The sequence below is a fragment of the Festucalex cinctus genome, chromosome 12, assembly GCF_051991245.1.
Source record: "Festucalex cinctus isolate MCC-2025b chromosome 12, RoL_Fcin_1.0, whole genome shotgun sequence".
In the NCBI taxonomy this organism is placed as follows: Eukaryota; Metazoa; Chordata; class Actinopteri; order Syngnathiformes; family Syngnathidae; genus Festucalex; species Festucalex cinctus.
Genome location: NC_135422.1, coordinates 26,387,001 through 26,409,756, shown reverse-complemented (window position 1 = coordinate 26,409,756; position 22,756 = coordinate 26,387,001). Strand labels below are relative to the sequence as shown.

Here is a 22,756-nt window from a genome sequence, read left to right as displayed (position 1 = left end):
CAGTTATTTGAAAATGCATTTAGTGAAATAACAGTATATTCAACACATACAACAAAGACATCGAACCAGTGTTGGAGGGATGCACTGTTAAAGAAGGAGGAAAAAAAACCCAACAAATTAGAATTTGGTGTCAGTTTATATTTAACAATATATACAACAACATAACAATATAACAATATAACAAGCAAAATATAACATTGGTGTACCAATACTATCCGAACAAGTGAGGAGAGTGCATCACTTATAGGAGGATTTCTTAAAATAACGAACCAAGAGACTTAGCATTTGGCAGAAGCCCTTCTCTTTAAGGTCGTAATGCGGTTTCTGACAAAGTTTTTGACACCAGTCCAAGTGCGATTTTTTAGGGCATGTGGTTCAGAATTAATACAGCGAAGGCAGTCCAACTTTTGTGGTACCTGGCATTTATGGATGAAGTGCATCATGTGCTTTTCGACAGCATATATTTCAGCATCGGTCCACTTACGTTTGGTGATGCCTCCTGTCATCTGGGAAACTCCCATATCTGTTAAAAGACAAACGCTGTCAAAAAATTTCAGTCCAAATTAAAAAAGTCAAAACATGACCTCTGCTCTTTTAGTTCCAATGTTGAATGCAAGTACGACATTGGTAAAGTAATACTGTTCCTTGTCTTCATAGGACCAAAGCTTAAAAATTAAATATACCTTTAAAATTTTAGCCTGGTCTATAGAGCGATGAGTGTTCACTCAAAGAATGCAAAGATGTAATCTCCCTTCTCCACGGGTTTTCATTTGAATAAAATGCAAAAATAGGCTTACTCGCCATTGTTAAGAAATGCAGCCACCGGTGGCCTAGTGTTGCACAGGATACCAGTATTAGTACCGTACCTCATTGTTTCAGTGTCAAAAACTGCTCGGTATCACTTTTTTTTTTTTTTTTTTTAAATAGCACCGGTATCTAAAATATATGTAGTCTACATTGTAGACATCAGTAAGTGGCACACCTCTTTAGTGCGTGAAGGCAGGAATATTGCTGCAAGCACTCCGTGACGTGCCAAGTGTTACATGGAGTTTTTTGCCTACATGGCCAACAGTCACAGCAAACCTGTAAGGCTTTTTTTAAGTTACTGTGGCTCGAGGCGAGGACAACTTCAATATGGCCAAGCACCTCGCTAATGGATGTGTCCCATTAAAAAACAAAAACAACAAAATTGTAACCACTGCCATTCTTATTTGAACTATTATTCTTATTATTGCAACACGGACCTATTATATGTTCCTTGTTTAAAAAAAAAAAAAAAAAAAAAAAAAAAAAAAAAAAAAAAAAATGAAAGAGTCTCTTGAATTTACAGAATACATACACGTAATGGTGCACGGTCAGTATTAGGGATGTTCGATACAATTTTTTTTCTCCAACTGATAATGATATCAAATATCGATACCACTAGTCAATAAAATTCCCCACCCATAAATGACAGATTATTTTAAAGAAAGACATCTATATCCCAATATATTATTTTTCCTTAAAATTGCATGAAGTTAATGGCAATTTTGTGTTCATATAATTTCTTGTCCCGTTTCGTAAAACGGCTGCAGGAGGGTGGCATTTAAATGTATCGGTCACCGCCGTGAGTACTGACACCTTAAAATAAGACTGGTATTGGCACCGATACCCGATATCAGTAGTCACCCATCATAGACAGTGGGATGCCACCTCTGTTTCAATTTGAGCCAGGAAAAACCCTGGTGTTGAGCTTAACTGCATTTTTGCTTTGTTCCTTGTTTCTGTAAATAACAGGAGAGTCAACTAAATTAAACCATGGTTACTGCAGTCTATCCATTATTTTCATAACCTTCCAAATGAACACCCATACTTATTTTACAGAACCTTACCTAGGAGAATCAATTACGTAGTATAGGCCAGTGAAAACCAAAATCAATTACGTAGTATAGGCCAGTGAAAAACAGTTTCTCTATCTAATTTTTGTTTGTACCTTCAATGAGAGTGGTCTTGGAAGAAGATGGAAGGGATGTTGCAGCCTCTTCCTCAACATCTGCTTCCCCTGTAGCTTCTGGGACTGTGAGATCACTTTCCTCATCGCTTGATTCCTCTGGGTCTTGTGTAGAGTCAACTTTTTCTGAAAATAGAGCAAAAACATTGAAGATTGTAGCTTTCAAAGAAGTGTTCTGTTAACGTGTGAGAGAACAAGCTAATTTAGCAGAAAGACAATCTTGACTTGGCAGCATTCACAATATGTTGTACCAATAAACACACATCCATACCTTGCGGGTCAATCTGAACGTCATCAAGGGTTTGACCTTTATACTGGGAGAGGGTTCCTTGCTCCACAGCTAACAACATTTTGCTCATTTTGGCAAGCTGTAGTGTTCCTTGTGGTAGTCGATAATACTGCCTGTGCACACGAATGTCATGTCCCAGAAAGTCCGCAAGTTGGTCTGCTTCATTTTCTTGAAGATTAAGAACCTGTGACATTGTAGCTATGTGCTTCCTGAGCCTTGTTGATGTTAAGGCCTCTGGATTTTTAGCACCACTCTCCTTTGCAAGCTTTTGGATGCACTCTCCCCCTCTGTAAGCAGTCATGGCTTCCGGTCTTCCAAACATGAATACATTTTCTTTTAAGACTCCACACATCTCACGGGTTTGAGCTAGGAGCTCCATGGCTGAGACCATTGATGGTTTTAGGAGCACAGGGACACCTCTTCCTCGTTTCCCCCTGATTTCTAATCTAGTGAAAAACTCGCACATCTTGTTCTCCAGAGGGGTGAGACAGGCTGCCATGTCCTCGTTATGTTCCAGCTCTTTCCTTTCTACGAAAGTAGACAGTTCCATTCTTGACACCTCTCCTTCTCTTCTTCTGTTGAAAATTATCACCTGAGCCAGTGTCACTTTCGCCAGTGCTGCATAATTACTCGCAGAAGGACAGAGTTTAAGCATTCTTTCTGCAACTTCTCTACTCTTTTCCACATGTTCGTCCAAAAGTTTGACATCTTCAGTGAAAGGTAAAATCTGTGGTGCATTCCACTTTGCCTCTGTCATTGTCGTCGTCGCACCTCTGCTAATCAATGCCTTCCATCTGAAATTTTTGATTGTCTTAAATTCTCTAGCATATTCCAACAAGCACTCATCTCTGTCAACTGAAGACAAACTATCACTTTCAATCAGCTCACTAAGTACACCCAGACTGTGACCAATTTTTAAGGCTAAGGAGGGTTTTTTGTATGTGTTGTTTTCCGAGTTGTGCCCAGCCAATACCTTCACTGCAGTTATCACACGATTAAAGTTTGCAGGATAGATGAGCTCCACTGCCTTGCGAATAGATGAATTCTTCCGGGCCTCTGTCAGCAGTCTACCAAGTTCTCTAAGTCTTTGCCTTATGTAGTCATGTCGGTTCTTTCTTGATCCATTTAGATCAAAGAGATGCTGTCCAAACTTTAAGAGTAGGTCGTCGTCATAGATCACACGAGTCACCTCATCGTAGATCATGCAGGAAAGTACAGTTTTTAATCCGTCACTAATTTCACATGCTACTGCAGTTTTTAATGCACATCTTGATTGAACTCGCTTTTTAGAAACACCTAATTCCTTCTCAGATTTTTTCTTGGCAGGACAGATTTTAATGTGCTTCCAGATTGTTTTCTTGGCATAGAGCCCTTGGCAATGAAAACAATGGATAAAATCGGAACCTTGTTTTCTTTCCCGAGGTCTATAGCAGGCCTGCAGATCTCCTTCTCCACTCCTCACAATAAGAGAATTGTGAGCATAATTTCCACGGCGTCGTAAAATATTCAACTCATCTCGTCTTGCCTGTGAATTCTTTGGATGCATGAATGCTTTCGCAACCTCTTCTTTATCTGCATGCTTAGCTTCTAGATGTCTTGCAATTTTTGATGAGGGCGTTAGACAATACAGACAGTAGTTCCGTTTATCATATACTCTCTTAATTTTAGAGTTTGAGGGTGGAGACACTTTGATAGATTCTGAAATACACTGGACTCTGCTTTTTTTCAGAGGACTTTGGTTTCTTGTCCCAGAGACCTTAAGTAGGCTCCTCTTCCTTGAAGTGTTTGTCTTTGTCTTCTCAGAGGTTTGAGCATCAATAGCTGAATTAGCCAAAGATGGGAAGACAGATGAAGATGATGTTTTCTCCAGTGGACACAAGTCTATGCTATCGTCAGAGTCGAACATATTTTGTTTTTCTGTTTCTGGAATATAATCTTTATCATCATAGTCTGTATCATCAGAGATCTCCGGTGATTCGTCCAAACATGTGGAAGACTGAAGAAAAGAAAAAGTGTACAGTTACCATAATGTATTGAGGAAAAACGTTTCTTTGTAAATCACATCTTTTTTTTTGTCTGTAGAATGTGAAAAAATAAGACATTCACATAAGGACATATATAAAGGCCAAACTACTCATGTCATTACAGATTAATATAAATTTTATCCTATTTTTTCACGCATGAAAATCTAACAGTGATAACTTGTATTTATTAACCTTACCTGAGGACTATTGGCAACATTTAGGATATCATCTGTGACTTCACATAATGGTGTCTGCTGAAATGACAAATACAAAAAATGATTACAAGAAAAAAAAAAAAAAAAAAAAAAAAAAAGAAAAAAAAATGCTAAAAATAATTTCACACTTAATTTTATAGGTGTTCAGGTGACTGCATCTATGGCAGGACATTTCAACTTAACATTGTCTATCCATAATTTTGGGGTCATTCAAAACAGCCAATTTGCCCTGACCTAATTGGTCCAGGCATTACTACAAACATACCAAACCATACTATTTGTTTGTTCAAATCACACCACACAAGGAACGTTATTACGATAGCCATGTGGACCGATAATTTTAGGGCCAATCAAAACAGAGAGACACGCACAATATGCCATAACCTAATTCACTAAAGGAATTTTTTGGGCTCCTCCACCCCACCACTTTTCAATACAATAATGACCTGTCAAATCTGTGTCTTTACAATTAATTTAAAAATACAACATGTTTTATCAAATTCAATTAACCATTCAGCCCTAATCAGTGCATGGTACAACGGTGTGGGAGAAACTGGATCTTACCTGAGGCCTGTCGCCAGCATCCATCCTGTCATCTCCCACCTCGAGAGGTGGTGTCTGCTGACAAAGATCAAACGTATAGGAATAAAAAACATGATAGAGAAAACAACATTACACAATGATATTTTTAGATAATTTTATATGCTTATATTTTACGGCTTCAGGTGACTGCGTTTGTTGCATTTTGGGACATTTTTTAGCGTCAAGCTAACTGGTCAAAGTTGAACGTGGACAATCCATACTTTTGGGGTCATTCAAACACTTCATGTCCAAGTCCAACTGAAAACAATACTGCAGCTATGGCTACCCATACTTTTTAAGTCATTTAAAACAAAGACACGCTTGATACTCAAATCATACTGGGGGACAGCAATTACGATAGGTGTGGCTTTTCATACTTTTCGGGTCATTAAAGACACAGATACACACTTGACACCAAAGCCTAATTGGGGACAGTCATTGTGACACCCCCGGTCTAGACATACTTTTGGGGTCATTTTACATATATGCACACACACTTGATACACAAGTCAGATTGGGGACAGTCCTAACTCTTGTAGCTATAGCGATCCATACTTTTGGGGTCATTCAAAAGACACTAGCACACACACTTGATACCCAAGTCAAATTGGGGACAGGCATCACTATTGTAGCTTTAGCGATCCATACTTTTGGGGTCATTCAAAAGACACTAGCACACACACTTGATACCCAAGTCAAATTGGGGACAGGCATCACTATTGTAGCTATAGCGATCCATACTTTTGGGGTCATTCAAAATACACTAGCACACACACTTAACACCCAAACCTAACTGGGGACAGTCACTGTAATAGCTATATCTATCCATACTTTTGGGGTCATTCAAAACACACTAGCACATACACTTGATACCCAAGTCAAATTGGGGACAGGCATCACTATTGTAGCTTTAGCGATCCATACTTTTGGGGTCATTCAAAAGACACTAGCACACACACTTGATACCCAAGTCAAATTGGGGACAGGCATCACTATTGTAGCTATAGCGATCCATACTTTTGGGGTCATTCAAAATACACTAGCACACACACTTAACACCCAAACCTAACTGGGGACAGTCACTGTAATAGCTATATCTATCCATACTTTTGGGGTCATTCAAAACACACTAGCACATACACTTGATACCCAAGTCAAATTGGGGACAGTTATCACTACAGTAGCTATGGTGATCCATACTTTTGGGGTCATTCAAAACACACAAGCACACACAATTAACACCCAAACCTAAATGGGGATTGTCATTGTGATAGCTACGCCCATCCATAATTTTGGGGCCATTTTAAACAAACTGAGGAACACACTTGCTACTCATGGCATGGAATGTATCACCTGCAAAAAGTTGGGGAACACTGTATATCCATTATTTTTGGGGGGGTGAAATGCAATTAGATCATTTTCCACACTCGTTCAGCCCTAACTACAACACGAAAAATCAGTTTAGCCGAAAACAATACATGAAACAGCAGTTTTAGAAACTGGATCTTACCTGACATCTGTCGCCAGCACTCATGTCTTCAGCAACTTCAAGAGATGGTGTCTGCTCAAACAAGAATAGACAATATGGAAAACATGACGGAGCAACCCTAACATGGCACAATACGATACTTAGGCTGCTTTTGGGTCTATTCATAACGAGAGAAATTTTCATGACCTAATCTGGGACAGTTGTGTGAATATAGGTCGAAAACGTTTTGCAAGTCATTGTATTTGTTTATACGTTAATACAATGCTCCAACTACATTTGAGCTGTGGTTTCGTAAAAACAAACAATTCCCCCTATATTAAATGATAGAAGCAGTGTGTAGTAGAACCTGTATTTTACCTTAGGTCTTTTGCTAGCACTCGTGTCTTCAGCGGCCTCAAGTGATGGTGTCTGCTCAAAGACGAAAAGAAAGTATATGGAGAACGTGAGAGCAATCATAACATAGCACAATTAGAGAGATATATAGGTCGAAAAATATTTGCAAATCCTGTTGTATTTGTTTACAATGCCCCAACTACTTTTGAGTCGGGGTTTTGTAAAAACACACAATTTCCCCTATATTAAATGATAGAAGCTGTGTCAAGTAGAACCTGTATTTTACCTTAGGTCTTTTGCTTGAACTCGTGTGTGCAGCGGCCTCAAGTGATGGTGTCTGCTCAATGACGAAAAGAAAATACATGGAAAACGTGAGAGCAATCATAACACAGCACAATAAGATACATACTTTTGGGTCTATTCAAAAGAAGACAGACAAATTATCACCTAATCGGGGACAGTTACAGGTCGCAAAAAGATTTGCAAATCATATTGTATTTGTTTACAATGCACCAACTACTTTTGAGTTGGAATTTCGTAAAAACACACACAATTTTGCCTATATTAAATGATAGAAGCAGTGTGTAGTAGAACCTGTATTTTACCTTAGGTCTTTTGCTCGCACTCATGTCTTCAGCGGCCTCAAGTGATGGTGTCTGCTCAAAGAGGAAAAAAGAATATATGGAAAACGTGATAGAGCAATTATAACATGGCACAATAAGATACATATATATAGGTCGAAAACGATTTGCAAACCATATTGTATTTGTTTACAATGCCCCAATTACTTTTGAGTTGGGGTTTCGTAAAAACACACACAATTTCGCCTATATTAAATGATAGAAGCAGTGTGTAGTAGAACCTGTATTTTACCTTAGGTCTTTTGTTCGCACTCGTGTCTTCAGCGGCCTCAAGTGATGGTGTCTGTTCAAACAGGAAAAGAGAATATATGGAAAACATGATAGAGCAACCATAACATGGCACAATAAGATACCGGTACATATATATAGGGCGAAAAAGATTTGTAAATCCTATTGTATTTGTTCACAATGCCCCAACTACTTTTGAGTTGGAGTTTCGTCAAAACACACAATTTTCCCTATATTAAATGATAGAAGCTGTGTCAAGTAGAACCTGTATTTTACCTTAGGTCTTTTGCTTGAACTCGTGTGTGCAGCGGCCTCAAGTGATGGTGTCTGCTCAATGACGAAAAGAAAATACATGGAAAACGTGAGAGCAATCATAACACAGCACAATAAGATACATACTTTTGGGTCTATTCAAAAGAAGACAGACAAATTATCACCTAATCGGGGACAGTTACAGGTCGCAAAAAGATTTGCAAATCATATTGTATTTGTTTACAATGCACCAACTACTTTTGAGTTGGAATTTCGTAAAAACACACACAATTTTGCCTATATTAAATGATAGAAGCAGTGTGTAGTAGAACCTGTATTTTACCTTAGGTCTTTTGCTAGCACTCGTGTCTTCAGCGGCCTCAAGTGATGGTGTCTGCTCAAAGAGGAAAAGACAATATATGGAAACCATGATAGAGCAATCATAACATGGCACAATAAGATACCAGTACATATCTAGGTCAAAAAAGATTTGTAAATCCTATTGTACTTGTTTACAATGCCCCAACTACTTTTGAGTTGGGGTTTCGTAAAAACACACACAATTTCCCCTATATTAAATGATAGAAGCAGTGTAGTAGAACCTGTATTTCACCTTAGGTCTTTTGCTTGCATTCGTGTCTTCAGCGGCCTCAAGTGATGGTGTCTGCTCAAAGAGGAAAAGACAATATATGGAAAACATGATAGCACAAACATAACATGAATAAGTTACAAGATGACATAAATGACCCAATACCTTTTTGCGCCAAGGCCAGTCTGAATTTCCGTAGTTATACGACAATTCTTCACCTGGAGCGATGTCTCGGATTGCAAAAAGGCAAAGATGTGGCAAACCACCAACTTCAATAACCTTCATCTTGCAGTTTGGCTTTATGTGGTTGTCATTTACGAGCCTTCCCAATGACTGGTCTTCATCTGATGCATCAAGACTGGAGGGGGGGAGGGAAATAAGAGTGGAAGCTGCCTGCCCAGTATAGATATGATTCAAATGGAAAAGGGAAGTCTAGAGTTTGAAGTTTTATCTAACGGCTGAGCAAAGGCATAGATCATGCCTGATCTATGCATTACGTAGTACTCATTCATAGCGAATGTTGACTACACATCTGTGTTTGTTTTTTTTGTCCATAAACATTCCAAACAACTCAACTCAAGTTCAGATAGAGAAATACTTACCACCAACCTTTACCTCTCCAGTTGAAATAAAATAGGAAGACTGCTTCTTGTTCATTACGCTCCAAATTTTGCTCAAGACCTTGTTCACAAAGCTTTCCACGGTACTCCAGCACAAATTCTTCTTTGGTAAAAGTCTGTGTAGCAACCACACCTCGACCTTGAGGAGAGGCGAGAAAAAAATAAAAATAATCTAATCAACAGTAGTCGTAATTAGTCGACTAATCAGAACATACAGCATTTTGCACCAACAAGCAAATGCGCTTTTTAAAACCATCATTAGTTAACAATTTGAATTCTTTAAAAGTATAGACAAATAATGAAGATAATTAAGATTATATACATTGAACTTTGATTAGATTTTGCAGCTTGTACCATCATTCCTGACATGTTTATTAAAGATGGAGACAAACTGATGACAAAACTGTGACTTTAGATTTTTTTTTTGGCTGTAAATATTTTGAAATTGAACCAAAACTATGCAGACTGGCACCAATACTGTGAAACTGTACATGACTATCACGATACCAGAAACATGCTTTTTAAATGCTGCCATGAAAGGAAGGTGTGAATCGTATTAAGTATTTTAGTTGATATTTGCCCTTTAGCTTCTGACTCAGTTGTTAACATGGGTTAGCGCTAAAGACTAAAATAATCTATTCAGAAAATACTAATTTAATATATATTTTAACCCTATTTTATATTGTGATATACAGTGGTCCATCCCTACTTCGCAGTTCACTTATTGTTGATTCACTCTATCGCAGATTTTTACCACCAATTTCAATGGTGAGTACCCCATAAAATTATTTATGCTGCTATTTGTCCTTTTTTGTATGAGTAAATATAGACAGCGCTTTCTTGTATTTAACACAATCTATGACACTTTTAATCAAAATATATAATATTTGGTAAATTAAGAAACGTGTCATGACAGGTTTAAAAAAAAAAAGTTAACATTTTACTTTTTAATTCTTAGCAAGTCAGTGTCGAGCTATTTTTATAACAGGTCAAAGTTTTTCATACGTGTCACTTTATTTAACCACTACGACCTCGAGGAAATTCACCACACCCGTAACAAGTGAGGGAACACTGTATACCATTAGCATAGGGCTGCAATTGATATCGTAATGTGAATTTTTCCCCATATCAAATGGTGTTTCCAAACAAAATACACAAGTACTGAATTAGTGTTGCCTCTGATAACAAGATCGACTCAAAGATCAATGCTACTTTTGATACTTCATTTGATGTGCTGTATTTGCATCATCATAAAGAAAAGCGGTGGTATTAATCAGCACACACACAAGGAGCAAAGTGGCAAAATCTCCACACAGCAAAACAAAATGTACACACAAGTCACATTTTGATCTAAAATCTATTAGTGGCCACCAAAATGAATCTGTAGCAGCCTACTACAGATGCATGTATGTGGAAAACATGTCTTAATTTGCAGTTGGTTAATTGCAGCTATGAGAGCCATTCATATCATGCACATAAACAAAGATCAAATTAATGTCTTGAAAAATGTATACTCACCTTTGAATGGGTTAATGAAGGACTCTCTAAGTCCCATCTTATCCTTTTCCAATAGTACATGCTGCTCAGCATCTTTTTGTGGAGTGACCCGATTCCTCCGCCTTTGCACTGTTCTTCCATTGTTTGCCATCTTTCTATGGCAAAGAGGGTTTTGGTTATCAAGGCGGATTATGTAACTCACTCTGAACATTATCTTAAAAAGTCTACATAAACATATCCAAAATTACACACTCATAGTTCCACACCTCATGCTTTAGAGACTGCAGCTACACATTTGTTTCCCATTATGAACACATTTACCAATTAATGTCATCTTCTAGGTGAATGGCAGTTAGTCCAAGAAGTAAAATGGATGAAACTTAACCACAGGGAGTAGACAGAGATTTGTGTGTCATTCGGGCCCCCCCAAATCCAATTTAAGAGACACACCAATACAGTAAATACTATATGTGTATCATACATACAGCCAAACGTTTTTGCCACGTGACATTCATCAGAAATCTAGCCGACCGCTCCAGTGAGAGAGACCACTGTGCGTATGCACCTTTTTGGCACAATACAAAAGGAGAAGAGGTAATTAAGCCACAATGAGCATTAACGATGTCAGCCATTATTTTACCCAGTTCATCTACTGTTCTGTCTTTCTGGGGTTAAAGACTTCTACACTCTGCCCTGGTATTATCCACGAAGTCAAAATGTGTCCATATGTGCGTCTTTTTCTGTCGCTCATTTTGTAAAACAACGTGTCATCAGCTTGACTTGACTTGACTTCGTGTTCACTCCTTTCTCTCTTGCGCTTCCCTGCATATAAATTGCACCCCCACGTGAGGTGTCCTCCCGCCCCCTACAATTGACCAATTACGAGCGTGCATGGTAAAGAGCAAGCTGGAACTGGAGCTTCGACTAATTAGGGCATGAGGCCAGTTTGAGGTAACTTCCCCACCGCCAACCTGGCCAGTACGGAATGAACGAGAAGAGAGAAACTTCCCCTCCCCCCCTCCTTGGCCACTGGCCAGTAGCGAGTGAGTGAACGAGAAAGAGGCTACAGGCAGAAGCCTACTGTCCACCTGTTCGCAAACGACATCAGTAATGCTGAGACGGTTCGCATAACAAAATATATGCGTTACTAGAGGCATATTTTTGACCAAAAATTTGTTCGTAATTTAAAAACTTAATTTAAAAAAAAAAAAAAAAAAAAGTGCTGGCCAGTACGGAATGAACGAGAAGAGAGAAACTTCCCCTCCCCCCCTCCTTGGCCACTGGCCAGTAGCGAGTGAGTGAACGAGAAAAAGAGGCTACACGCAGAAGCCTACTGTCGTTCACCTGTTCGCAAACTACATCAGCAATGCTGAGACGGTTTGCATAACAAAATATATGCGTCACTAGAGTCATATTTTCGACCAAAAATTTGTTTGGAATTAAAAAAGCTAATTAAAGAAAAAAAAAGCGGGGTGGGTGGGTGGGGGGTAGTTTGTTTGGGGGGGAATTTTTCGTAACTGGAGATTCCGCTGCATTTTAGGACAAGGCTTGTTAGCGCAAGCCTAATGAGTTTGAAATTTCCTCTAACTTAGCGAGGTCAAGGCTGCAAGCTCCAGTCAGCAGTATGCCAACAAACAACGTGCAATGTCTTAGGTTACTGAAAAATATCTAGCGCCCTCGAATTTACAGGCATATCAGTCAGTATATGGAAAATGCTGCTCAAAAAGCGATCGTTTTAAAATACTTAAGACAGTTTAGTAGCCTACCTTCGAACAGAACGGCGCCAACTCCAAGACTAACGCGAAGTCCAGCTTTCCCGCGACTACACAGGAAATGACGTCGACAAAATGGGGCGGGTCACACTTTTTTGTCACCTGACATGCACAATATGCGCAACAGTTAATATAATAAATGAATAAAAGGTATTTTGATTTTATCTTTAAAGGAAAATAAGTGTAGGCATTGTTTGATAGTTATTTTAATTTGCATTTCTTATCTCTGCTCCGCTGCATGTAAATGTACATGGGTAATTTTCTAATTTCACCATATGTGTTCATGTTATTTTGTTGAAATGTTTCTTCTTCCTGACATGTATATGATGATATATTGTTTGTCTTTAGTGAAGCATAAACTAACCTACAGTATACCAATTTTGGTCATATCACCCGGCCCTAATAAATAATAATGACAGCTAATTCATCATCTATCCATTTTCATGCACAATATTCAGAATTCCACTTTTAGCACAACAAATTTAAGATTTTATTCATCACACTCCATTGACGAAACACATTATTTTTGTCAATACAGTGAGTAAACGTTAAGCAGATTTTGTCACAGATTTTGTCTTCTATAACTCCATAATCTACTGGCAGAGACATGCAAAACCTGCCAATTATCTGTTGTTTGCACCGAATAATCAGTTTATTTTTCATACAGCAATATGCACCTTATATGATAGTGTAGATTGGATATTAATCATAACGGATGGTAAAATTCGGTCCTTGACTAACAGTAGGCCCTACTTAAAGCTACTCCAACTAAAGTGAGACTACTTAAAGTGTAGCTGACACGCAAGCTACGTATCGTGGCCTAATTATCACTTGATCAATCATTTGCAATGTCAGAAACCTGAATGTAGCATATTTTTTAATCAACTTATCCAGGCCTGGACTGGCCATCTGGCATACTGGGCACATGCCCGGTGGGCCTATTGGGGCTGATGCAGTGCTTTTTAATTATTATTTTCCTACTTTTTACACCAAGAGGCTGGCCCACAATTTAGAGGGACCAGTCTGTTAGTTAAGTTCGAATACAGATAGCCAACTGAAACATCATCAATAAACATCAGTGGCAAAACTACATTAGGCAGGAGGCCGGTGGGCCTAAGTCAAAATGTCAGGGCCTATTTTATTTTTTGTGCCAGTCCAGCTCTAGACTTATCTATCATTAAACATTGTTTCTTAACATACAGTTAGCAATTTGTAATCACAGGTGTCTTACCTTTTAATGGTTTGTTGCTTCTGGCGTCCTCTTCTCGTGTCATGAAAGTTTCCTGTAAACTACATGCATTGAACCCTGGGAGCGGAGAGAGGGGTGCATGCAGGTATGGCAGGCTTTCTGTCCATATCAAAATTTTATAAATCGATATTTGGTTGCTTGTTGATGTTGGAATATTTTAGTGGTAATATTCATGTTAAAATGGCATATCTTGCATTCAGTCATTCGTGAGCTATTTGAACAGCACAACACTGAGACCACAGACCATGGTCAAAATCTGTGGATAAGTGGTTCGGATCATTGAGTGTCAAGGGGGGTCCCCTAGTGCAAGACCACATCTGGACAGACGACTATGCTGTTGTTAGATGTTGACATTCCTATTCTAATTGTTCTTACTAAGTCAGATTGTCCCATCACTGGTCAGCTATTTTTAGACAGGCCAGTGGAATATTCTTGTCTTGAGAACTAGCTCATGTTTTCACATACACATTGTTGTGTTTCAATTTTGTTTGAGTTGGTTTTGTTTTATTTTGGTAAGTGTCTTATGTTCCTGTGGTTCCCCTGTCTCGTTATGTCTGATTAGGTCCACCTGTGTGTCATTCCCCTTCCCAGTGTGTGTTGACCAATCAACGCCCTCTCCCTAGTGTGTTCCCCAGGTGTTTCTCATTAGTGTTGGTGTATTTAGGCTGTTGGTTTTGTCTTGTCTGTGTGGGATCATTGTCTATGTCAGGGCTTCATGGTGAAGTTTGTTTAAGTGGTGGGCTGTTGGGGTTGTCTATGCTGAAGTTGTTTGTTAATTGAGTCTCCCTCAAGACTCCGCCAGTCTGTCTTCCTCATGTCCATACCAAATCATGCCCAGTCTTCTCAGGTTCCATCCAGTCAAAGTTATTCTCATATCTGTTTGTCTCCCGGCCAAGTTTCTCTACCTTTGGGTCTATCCACCACAGCCAAATTCCACAGTTCATGACACAATTAGCCCACCAACAAGGACCCGGTGGAAGCCTCAAAACCCCATTCCGGCTTCAAGCCCCTGTCCCGGCACTTTGGCGGTTTCCAGCCCCCGTCCCGGCGCCTATGCACTCCCTGGCTGTTCGCCTGTGCCTCGGCCGCCTCTTGACGCTTCTCCTGAGCCACGGCCGCCTCTTGACTCTTCTCCTGAACCACACCCGCCCCAGGATGCTTCGCCTGTGCCGCTGCTGCCGCTACAGCCCCAGGACGTTCCTGGCCGACGCAGCCCCCCAGCCTCTCAGTTCCTGGCCGACGCAGCCCCCCAGCCTCTCAGTTCCTGGCCGACGCAGCCCCCCAGCCTCTCAGTTCCTGGCCGACGCAGCCCCCCAGCCTCTCAGTTCCTGGCTGACGCAGCCCCCGGCCTCTCTGTCCCTGGTGGATTGCCGCCGTCCCAGGTCCCCCCGTTGGGGCCGGTTGCTGCAGTCTCCTTGTCTCAGCTGCCGCAGCCCCAAGTTTATTCGTCTCCGCTGCCGCAGCCCCAAGTTTATTCGTCTCGGCTGCTGCAGCCCCAAATTCCTTCGTCTCTGCCACAATCTCCAGCCCAGGGTCTAACCCCAGGAGGCACGAGTACGGCGGATGATCCCGGATCCAGTGTCTGCCGGCGCAAGCGATGAGCCCACCGCAAGGTCCTTGGTGGGGTCAGGGGTCCATACTGAAGTTTAAGTGTCGTTCTGTTGTTTTTTGTCTATGCCAAGGTTGTTTGTTAATCTAGTTCACCACGTCTACTCCTGTCTCCATGTTAATCCAAGTCTGTCCATGTCTCAAGTCTCCACGATTACTCAAGTGTCTCCCCGTTTCCGCCAAGTGTCTCCCTCCCTGTCCCTGCCAAATCTGTCCACGTTCCATCCAGTCAATAAAGTTATTCTCATTTCTGTTTGTCTCCTTGCCATGTTTTACTGCCTTTGGATCTATCCACCACACACAATTAATGACACGTCAGTTTGTTTGTTTTTTGCATGTCTCTTTTAACTTCCCTCCATCACCTGGCTCTCCTTTTCCTCCTTGTAACTGCTCTGCAGACAAGGGGGGAATATAATTGGATACAATTAACTTCAAAGTGGCAGTTTGTTGCCTCAACTCTGCAAGTAGCCAAGCATTTGGCCCTGCTTACACGTCCCCTCAAAAAAAGGGAAAAGGGCTCATTATTGACAGTCTTACCCGTTATTGATGCATGTTATGGAAACAATGGCTTGAATATTTCTTGACAATATGTGACCTCAATATTCTAAACATGATGTTCTTATTAATTTTACATTTGTGAAATATGAGTTATGAATCAAAATCCATCCGTTTTTATCTATCTCAGCGGGTGGCCATTTTGCCACTTGCTGTTGACTGAAGATAACATCACAGTTGCTCGGGGCTCAGGCAATGACCAGTCACAGCTCACCTGTTTTCTAAAGTTGTGCTGTGATTGGTTATTAGTTGTAAACTGAATAACATTATTGTTTTTCACTTGAGAGCAAGTGGCAAACTATCTGCTTTGTGATATTAATAAAAACTGCTGGATTTGGCTGGTTATATTCCACTCATGCAATATTAACCAAAATACCATATTTAGTACTTAGGGTGGGAGGAAAGATACACGGAAAGTTTGCATTGTACTTGTAAAAAAAAAAAAAAAAAGTGTACAGTACATGTTTTGATGCCAGCATGTCTGACGGATCTGTTCGAAAATAGCTCACCAGTGATTGGACACTGTGTCTTGACTGATGACTGAAGTCGTTGCATTTGTATTGCTGTTGCTGCTATCACAGACTGTTCAGGACCTAGGCTTGGAAAACCCTTGTAGTCTTCTTTTCCCGCCAAATCTAAATGATATTGATTCACGTACCCTACAAGTTGCTCCACCGGAACCATTGTGTGTTCTGGGTTTTAGCACTCTATTCAAAATTAGGTGTTTAGAAGGTCACACTAAAGTCACACAGGGCCTCTCAACCGCCTCTTTGTTAGTGTGTTTAGACCTCGTTGCTCGGCCCTGCAACCAGAGGTACCTACTTTCCACATACTGCATGTTAAAGGCGACCCCTACTTCATCGTGTACCCAAAATTTCAGCCTCCACGATAAAGCCTAAGAGTAACAAAGGTCGTGCCAAAGTCACAGAGGCCACCCGGTTTGAAATAGTGCGTGTATGAACATGTATGGTAGATGCTTGTGCCAACCTTTCCATTGCGTTGGAGCATCGTCATTTGGCTCCACCAGCAGCAAGAGTATGTCAGAGCTGGAATCCTGTACATTTATCCTGGGTGTCCACCCACTTCTCCAAGGTCAAAGGTCAAAGGCATCACATCAAAATCACGAGAGCTCCCTTTTCAATGAAGGCGCCGGGTGCTTTGCCAATGCATCAAGACTTATTAGCACTTAATTAAGTCCATTTCCACTTATGTCGAAGCTAGGTGTACGGCATATACCCATTTCTTTTTCAGTGCGTTTTGCGTCAGCCAGACCCACCCTCCACTGCCTCTCATTGGTTTGCCTGGTACTCAGTGTCTTATTGGTAAGTTAAAGGCATGAGGACTGATGAGACAATCAGAGGGCGTAGGAGTATGTTATCTTAACGTTAGTAACTTTGACCTAAACTAGCTGAATTAGGGTAAAGTTGGGAACCCACATAATTGTTCGCTTTCAGGAATTGTATAATTAACCCAGTTTGCAAAGACTTTTTATGCCAGACTGTAATGTTAGATGAATGAAAGTAATAAATGCCCAGAAGGACCAGTGATTATCTCAGTTTCTTTTTTTTCTTATTTTTATGAAAATAAGAAAAATAAAATATTTAGACCAGTTTAAACAATGTTAGCCAAGTTACTCTGAAACTTGATGTCAACTAATTCATGACATAGTTTAATTTTATATTAGATAACACATTATTCAAGTTTTCCTCATAATAAATACATTTTTAATGACAAACTGCTCCTAATCAAGGCATGATAATTTTATTATTGTGACTGGAGTAATTGGAAACAATGGCGTTTTACATGTCACCTGTTACTTACATGTCTTTTGTCACCATTTCTAAAACACCACCATTGCTGAGTTAGGGCCCAAACCCACTTCTATTCTTTTTCTTCCATAATTAAATTATGTTACACCTGCTGTAACACTCGAACGTTCAAATTTGACGTATGACAGAACTGGCCCACCCGCCATCGGATGTCCCGGGTTTCATCCCTGGACTCCAAATGTAGGGATCGGGGAGGTCACGCCCAAGTGGCACAGGACCTTCCTGGTGGCACTTTACCAGTGTCCTGACCCTCGTCGCTCGGTCCCGCCACCAGCAGGGCACCTGATTATTTCGTATGAATAAGCCATACCCAACCCCATCGTGTATATCATATTTTAAACCACTAGTACAACCGGAAAGATCCCAAAGGTCGCGTAGTGAAAGAGGAGTAAATCCTACAACATAACTTGGGAACACATGATCGTAGCTCTAACCCATGAGCCCTTGTTGAGTTGGGCTCAACCAGGGCTTCGATGAGATGTCTTACTGGCACTGCTGCAGCAAGCTGCTGCCAAGCTAGGGCCCCAAAACCCTTCTATTGTTCTTTTCCCGCCAAAATAATGTCACTTTTGGGGACCTAGCACACATTCCCGCCAAAAATCATAGTTACACACAAATTGAATATGGTAAATGTCACTTTTGGGGACCTATACCACACACTTCCACAAGGGGCAATGTAGAGTACACACAGATTGAATGGGGGGAGCATACACAAACACACAGAAAAAATGTTAAAAGTAGTTTTTGGGGACAGGTCGAGATTTTTGGAGAGAACACTAATTTGACCATGCTAAATGCAACTACAGTGTCATCTAATTGGGGACAGTGGTTTTGGTCCCCAAAAGTTTTAGTGTCCCCAATCAACTGGTGTGTGAACGCATGAAAGTCCCCAATCTGGACGTAAGTAAGGACACACACACACACACACACACACACACACACACACACACACAAACAAAAAACTATATATTGTAGGGGGAATGCATGCACAAACTCATCTGTAACGATTATCGGTCAGTTGTAACTTTTGTAAACATATTTGCAAACAAAGGAATTTTGTTCCTTTCTCCTGGACACGCCACTGTGGGGGTTGGAGAGGCCAATAACATCTCCCACAAACAGCCCCACACACTCTGACTGACACGCACACACACGCAAGGAACAAAAGTAAAAGCCTTATTAGCAACCTGACCTGTCTTATTTTGCAACAGAACAATGAATTATGAAAATGTTGTGTTTTGACATTTTTGAAATGTGACTCCATGAAATGTCTTGAATATGATTCATTGCAGTGGCAGATTCTTCACTAAACTTTCATGTGCATGCACGTTTTAACAGTGTAAGCTAGGTAACATTTGAGGTATTCAGCTGTACGTGATGCATTGATTGAATTTTGACCTGAGAATCTTGGTAAACATGGGATCCAGATTCAATCTAATTAGTCTTTACCAAAATCCTCTCCAAGTTGGTAAATTTCAATAGCCCTGCCGTGGAGTAGGCCGCAGCCCCCAATATAAAACCAGGCTTCTTGCTGGCCTCTTTCTCTTTTGGCTGTCTCTTTTGTTCCTGCTCTCCCCAGCTGCTTCCACGCTGCTGGCCCCCCCCTCTCCAGCGCGCGTGGCTGCCAGACACCTAGCGTGACCACCAGCGCACGTTTCGCGTGACCATTACACGCAACGAACTCACGGAAGCCATCGCCTTTGCGACAGGTGTAGCGAAACGCGCTGCTTTGTCCCTGCTCCGGCTCAAACAGATGGTGCCATTTCAGGCCCCCTAGCCCTCAACAAAAAGGGTCTGTTCCCAGCCAGCAGGTCGACCCTTGAAGCTCAGCTGGCCAGCCGGACAAACTCTGTTCCTCTCCCGAACTGAATCTCCTTCATTCCTTCTTTAAACGAGCTTGGCGAGTCTCCATCCAGGGTTCTGCTTCTTGGACCAACCCCGACCATCTGTAAGTGCACACCATGCAGGCATGAGCCAGAGTGTACAAATTGGTGCACTTGGTTAGATGTGGGTCCAATGTTAGTTTGATTTAAGAAATCCATCACCTGGGTTAAGACCTCTTTTCTTGTTTTCTTTTTCTTTGATTGTTTTATCATATTAGTTTGTATTTCCCTTCATAGTAGTTATTTTTGCTTCTGTAAAGCCTGGTTCACACGGCAAGATTTTAAAATTGTCGGCCGATTTACAATCTTTGACAGACGCCACACGTGAAGAGAAAAAATCACGGGAGTTCCAGTTTTGAACGTACTGTGCGTGGTGTGCGGCCACACTGCACAATCAACACACCCCATATGAGCAGAGTTCATTCAAGAATGTGACGGGAAGTCTCACAAAACCTCTCGAGATTAAACGTGGCTTCCGAGTCGTCAACATGAGTGGGTCCTGGTTTTCAGCCGAAAAAGCGGCATAAAAAGAAAAGGTGTTGTTTAAAGGAGTGTAAATTGGCACTGGCGAGACATCGCTTGTCCTCAGCTCAGTGCTGGCGGCGCGCGTTGGCGTCCCACCCGGAGACTCTGTTTATTTGTGGAGTTTGTGTGTGGGTGTATAAAAATAAAAATAATAATAATAATAATAATAATTCATTTAAAAAATATAAAATAAAAAGAGCACGGACTTTCTGCTGCGTCATGACTGTTTTGATTTTGGATTCTCACCAGCTTCCTCGCTGGCTCGCTTTAATTGGACCAATTTCTCTTACACATACAAACACACATACACACTCATGTAAAAAGTTCATCCAGTTTTTGTGAAATGTAGAAATTGTAAATAGTTGTATTGTAAATAATTGGGGCAAACAAATGCCAAACAAGCGCACAATTGCCAATAACTAGAGAATGGAGAACGTTAGAAACATACTTTTTTATTTTTATTTTTTTTTTAAAGGAAGGAACTTAACTTAACTTTTACTTAACTTTAACTTTTGTTTTGGTGGGTTTCATGTTTATATACCTAAAGAATAAAATATTCTGTGGACCTTCAAAGATGAGTCAAAATCCTCAAAAATAGCTGGCAAGCTGGAGCTCGCTTTTCGGAAAAATGGCTGGCAGTGAATGAATTAAACAACGCAACAGAAAGAGGCACTTTTTCCGAAAAAGGGCAGTACATCTCTTGTTTGGGTGCATTTTGGTTTCACAAAGTCCGACGTGGAGCAAAAAACAGTACCGTAATATGCAAGTTGTACCACAGGAACATTCTAGCACCCAACGTGAACACAACAAACCTATTTTATCACCTTGAGAAGAATCACAAAAGAGCACATGACTATCCTACAGATGCGAGTCAACAAAGATAATGTACGTGAATCCGGAACAAAAATCAAGACGAAAAACCTACAGGAGTAAACATACAGGAGTACTTTGTGTGGGTCATCCCGAATGAGAGAAACACCTCGCTGGAAAACAAAATAACAGAGGCGATAGCGCGTTTGATTATGTTTGTTTATTTTGATATAATTGCATTTGCCACATGCAGATAATGTTGGGTACTGTTGATCTACTATAGCTGCACTACAAAGCTACAGACATAAAGTTGAAACTTTGCACTTTGAAAACTATTTTTTTCTTGTTGCATTTCATTTATGACCGAAAATGTCTGAACTTTATTTTTTATGCCTTATAAAAATGTGTAGGCTACTTTCCCTCCTTTGTTTACATTTATTATTTTATATTGCAGCACTACTGGATTCATTTGTATAATGTTACTTACAAATAAAGTGTGAAAATGTAAGCAAAGTATGTTGCATGATTTTTCATGGAAGAACTGCAAATATATCTATATCGTGGTATATCGTTATCATGATAGAAAATGGTCCATATCGATGGTGATCGTTGAATATGACACACATTGAAGTACTGGTAGCACAAACCCGATTAACATCTTCATAAATTCATGAATTGAATGCATAGCACCACACATTGCATTCTGGGAAAGCGTAAGCTCGATATGACGCTTGAGGAGTGTGTTTATTGTAATGTACCGGCAAAGTGTTGCCACAATCTTTGTTCATTGGTGTCACCCCCCCAATCCTTAAATGGAACGGTACAGAAAATGGATAGATGAGTTTAGATGTGGCTCTGGCAAAAGGGTCTTCATGAGCCAAAAAATCAAAATTGAGATATTGATATATTCGAATTCTACACTTAATTCGACGTGAAAGATCAAAGCCTTTGTCACACAACCAAATTAACAGTGCGGCACAAAACCAACATGATTTGTGTCAAAGTCGCCTTGAACGATGCGTTAAAATGCTCGAAATCGGCTGGCACTGTGAGGGTTGTTTTTTTGGATAACGTATGGCAGTAAAAGAATTAAGAATATGTGACCCGCTACAGTCCACATGTCGGCAACATTAGAAATGAGATGGTTTGGAGAAAAATGCTGATTTTGAGATTTCTCTGCAAATATCCTTCTTAAGTTATCTAATTTCATTTCCCAGCAGTACAAAAGTTAAAATTGTAATAGAAGTGTATGAAAACAAGCATTGATTAGAACAAGTGCATTTTAGCTAACGTGTTTTTAGCCAACTTTAGGTAGCAGTGGGTCTCGGAAACCTGCATCAAGATAACTCGGTGTTGCTCGCGGCTGTCACTAAACAAAAATGATTGATATAAATGGACATAGCAACCAAAAAAAGTCGAAATACACCAAAATGTAACCATTCAGCATGAAAGTGAACAGAATGACGTGCGTCATAATACGGCATCCTACATTGTGCAGCATAAAGCGAATGTTGTCATCGTTCCGGTTACTGTCGATTTGTTATCCAAGCACAGATAATCTTCAATTCCAGGATATCTTTAATTAGTGAGTCTACTGCTACTTTTAATTTTATTTAATGCATTCGAAATGATTTTGCACTCACAAGGGTGAAACTCATGCAAGCAGCAGCTGCCGCCAGGGCAGATCAGTGACAGTGAGCCGGGAGGAGTGTAACTAACAGTTTTAAAATGTATGTATGTAGGCTAATAATGTAATATGTAAATAATGTAATGTTT

At 40.3% G+C, this 22,756-nt stretch overlaps 2 protein-coding genes across 18 annotated transcripts in view; one reads left to right on the top strand and one right to left on the bottom strand.

Moving 5' to 3' along the window:
• Nucleotides 1–22,756, top strand: part of dicer1 (dicer 1, ribonuclease type III) — a 419,383-nt gene that overhangs the window by 118,913 nt on the left and 277,714 nt on the right. The gene's annotated exons all lie outside the window — the stretch shown is intronic.
• On the bottom strand, nucleotides 124–18,681 carry LOC144032300 (uncharacterized). Of its 12 annotated transcripts, none has more exons than XM_077540072.1 (18): nucleotides 13,753–18,681; nucleotides 12,516–12,623; nucleotides 10,771–10,904; nucleotides 9,235–9,391; nucleotides 8,798–8,990; nucleotides 8,657–8,707; nucleotides 8,387–8,437; nucleotides 8,068–8,118; nucleotides 7,796–7,846; nucleotides 7,528–7,578; nucleotides 7,209–7,259; nucleotides 6,947–6,997; nucleotides 6,611–6,661; nucleotides 5,083–5,139; nucleotides 4,501–4,557; nucleotides 2,262–4,275; nucleotides 1,973–2,116; nucleotides 124–523 (listed from the first exon to the last, which is right to left on the bottom strand). In XM_077540072.1, exons 3-18 carry the CDS (start codon nucleotides 10,898–10,900, stop codon nucleotides 279–281), a joined length of 3,405 nt encoding a protein of 1,134 aa, XP_077396198.1. In that variant the 5' UTR covers nucleotides 10,901–10,904; nucleotides 12,516–12,623; nucleotides 13,753–18,681; the 3' UTR covers nucleotides 124–278. The 12 variants fall into 12 exon arrangements, with proteins under 12 accessions (XP_077396198.1, XP_077396199.1, XP_077396193.1 ...); XM_077540073.1 differs by having other exon boundaries at nucleotides 10,771–10,900; XM_077540067.1 differs by having other exon boundaries at nucleotides 10,771–12,623.

What these genes read in the sequence shown, in the direction of transcription:
- LOC144032300 (XM_077540067.1), bottom strand. Translation starts at nt 10,960, where the DNA reads ATGTTCAGAGTGAGTTACATAATCCGCCTTGATAACCAAAACCCTCTT. An exon ending in GTTCAAGCAAAAGACCTAAG is followed by an intron (nt 6,998 to 7,208) that starts GTAAAATACAGG and finishes GTCTTTGAGCAG; the next exon opens with ACACCATCACTTGAGGCCGC. An exon ending in ATGCTGGCGACAGGCCTCAG is followed by an intron (nt 4,558 to 5,082) that starts GTAAGATCCAGT and finishes TTGTCATTTCAG; the next exon opens with CAGACACCATTATGTGAAGT.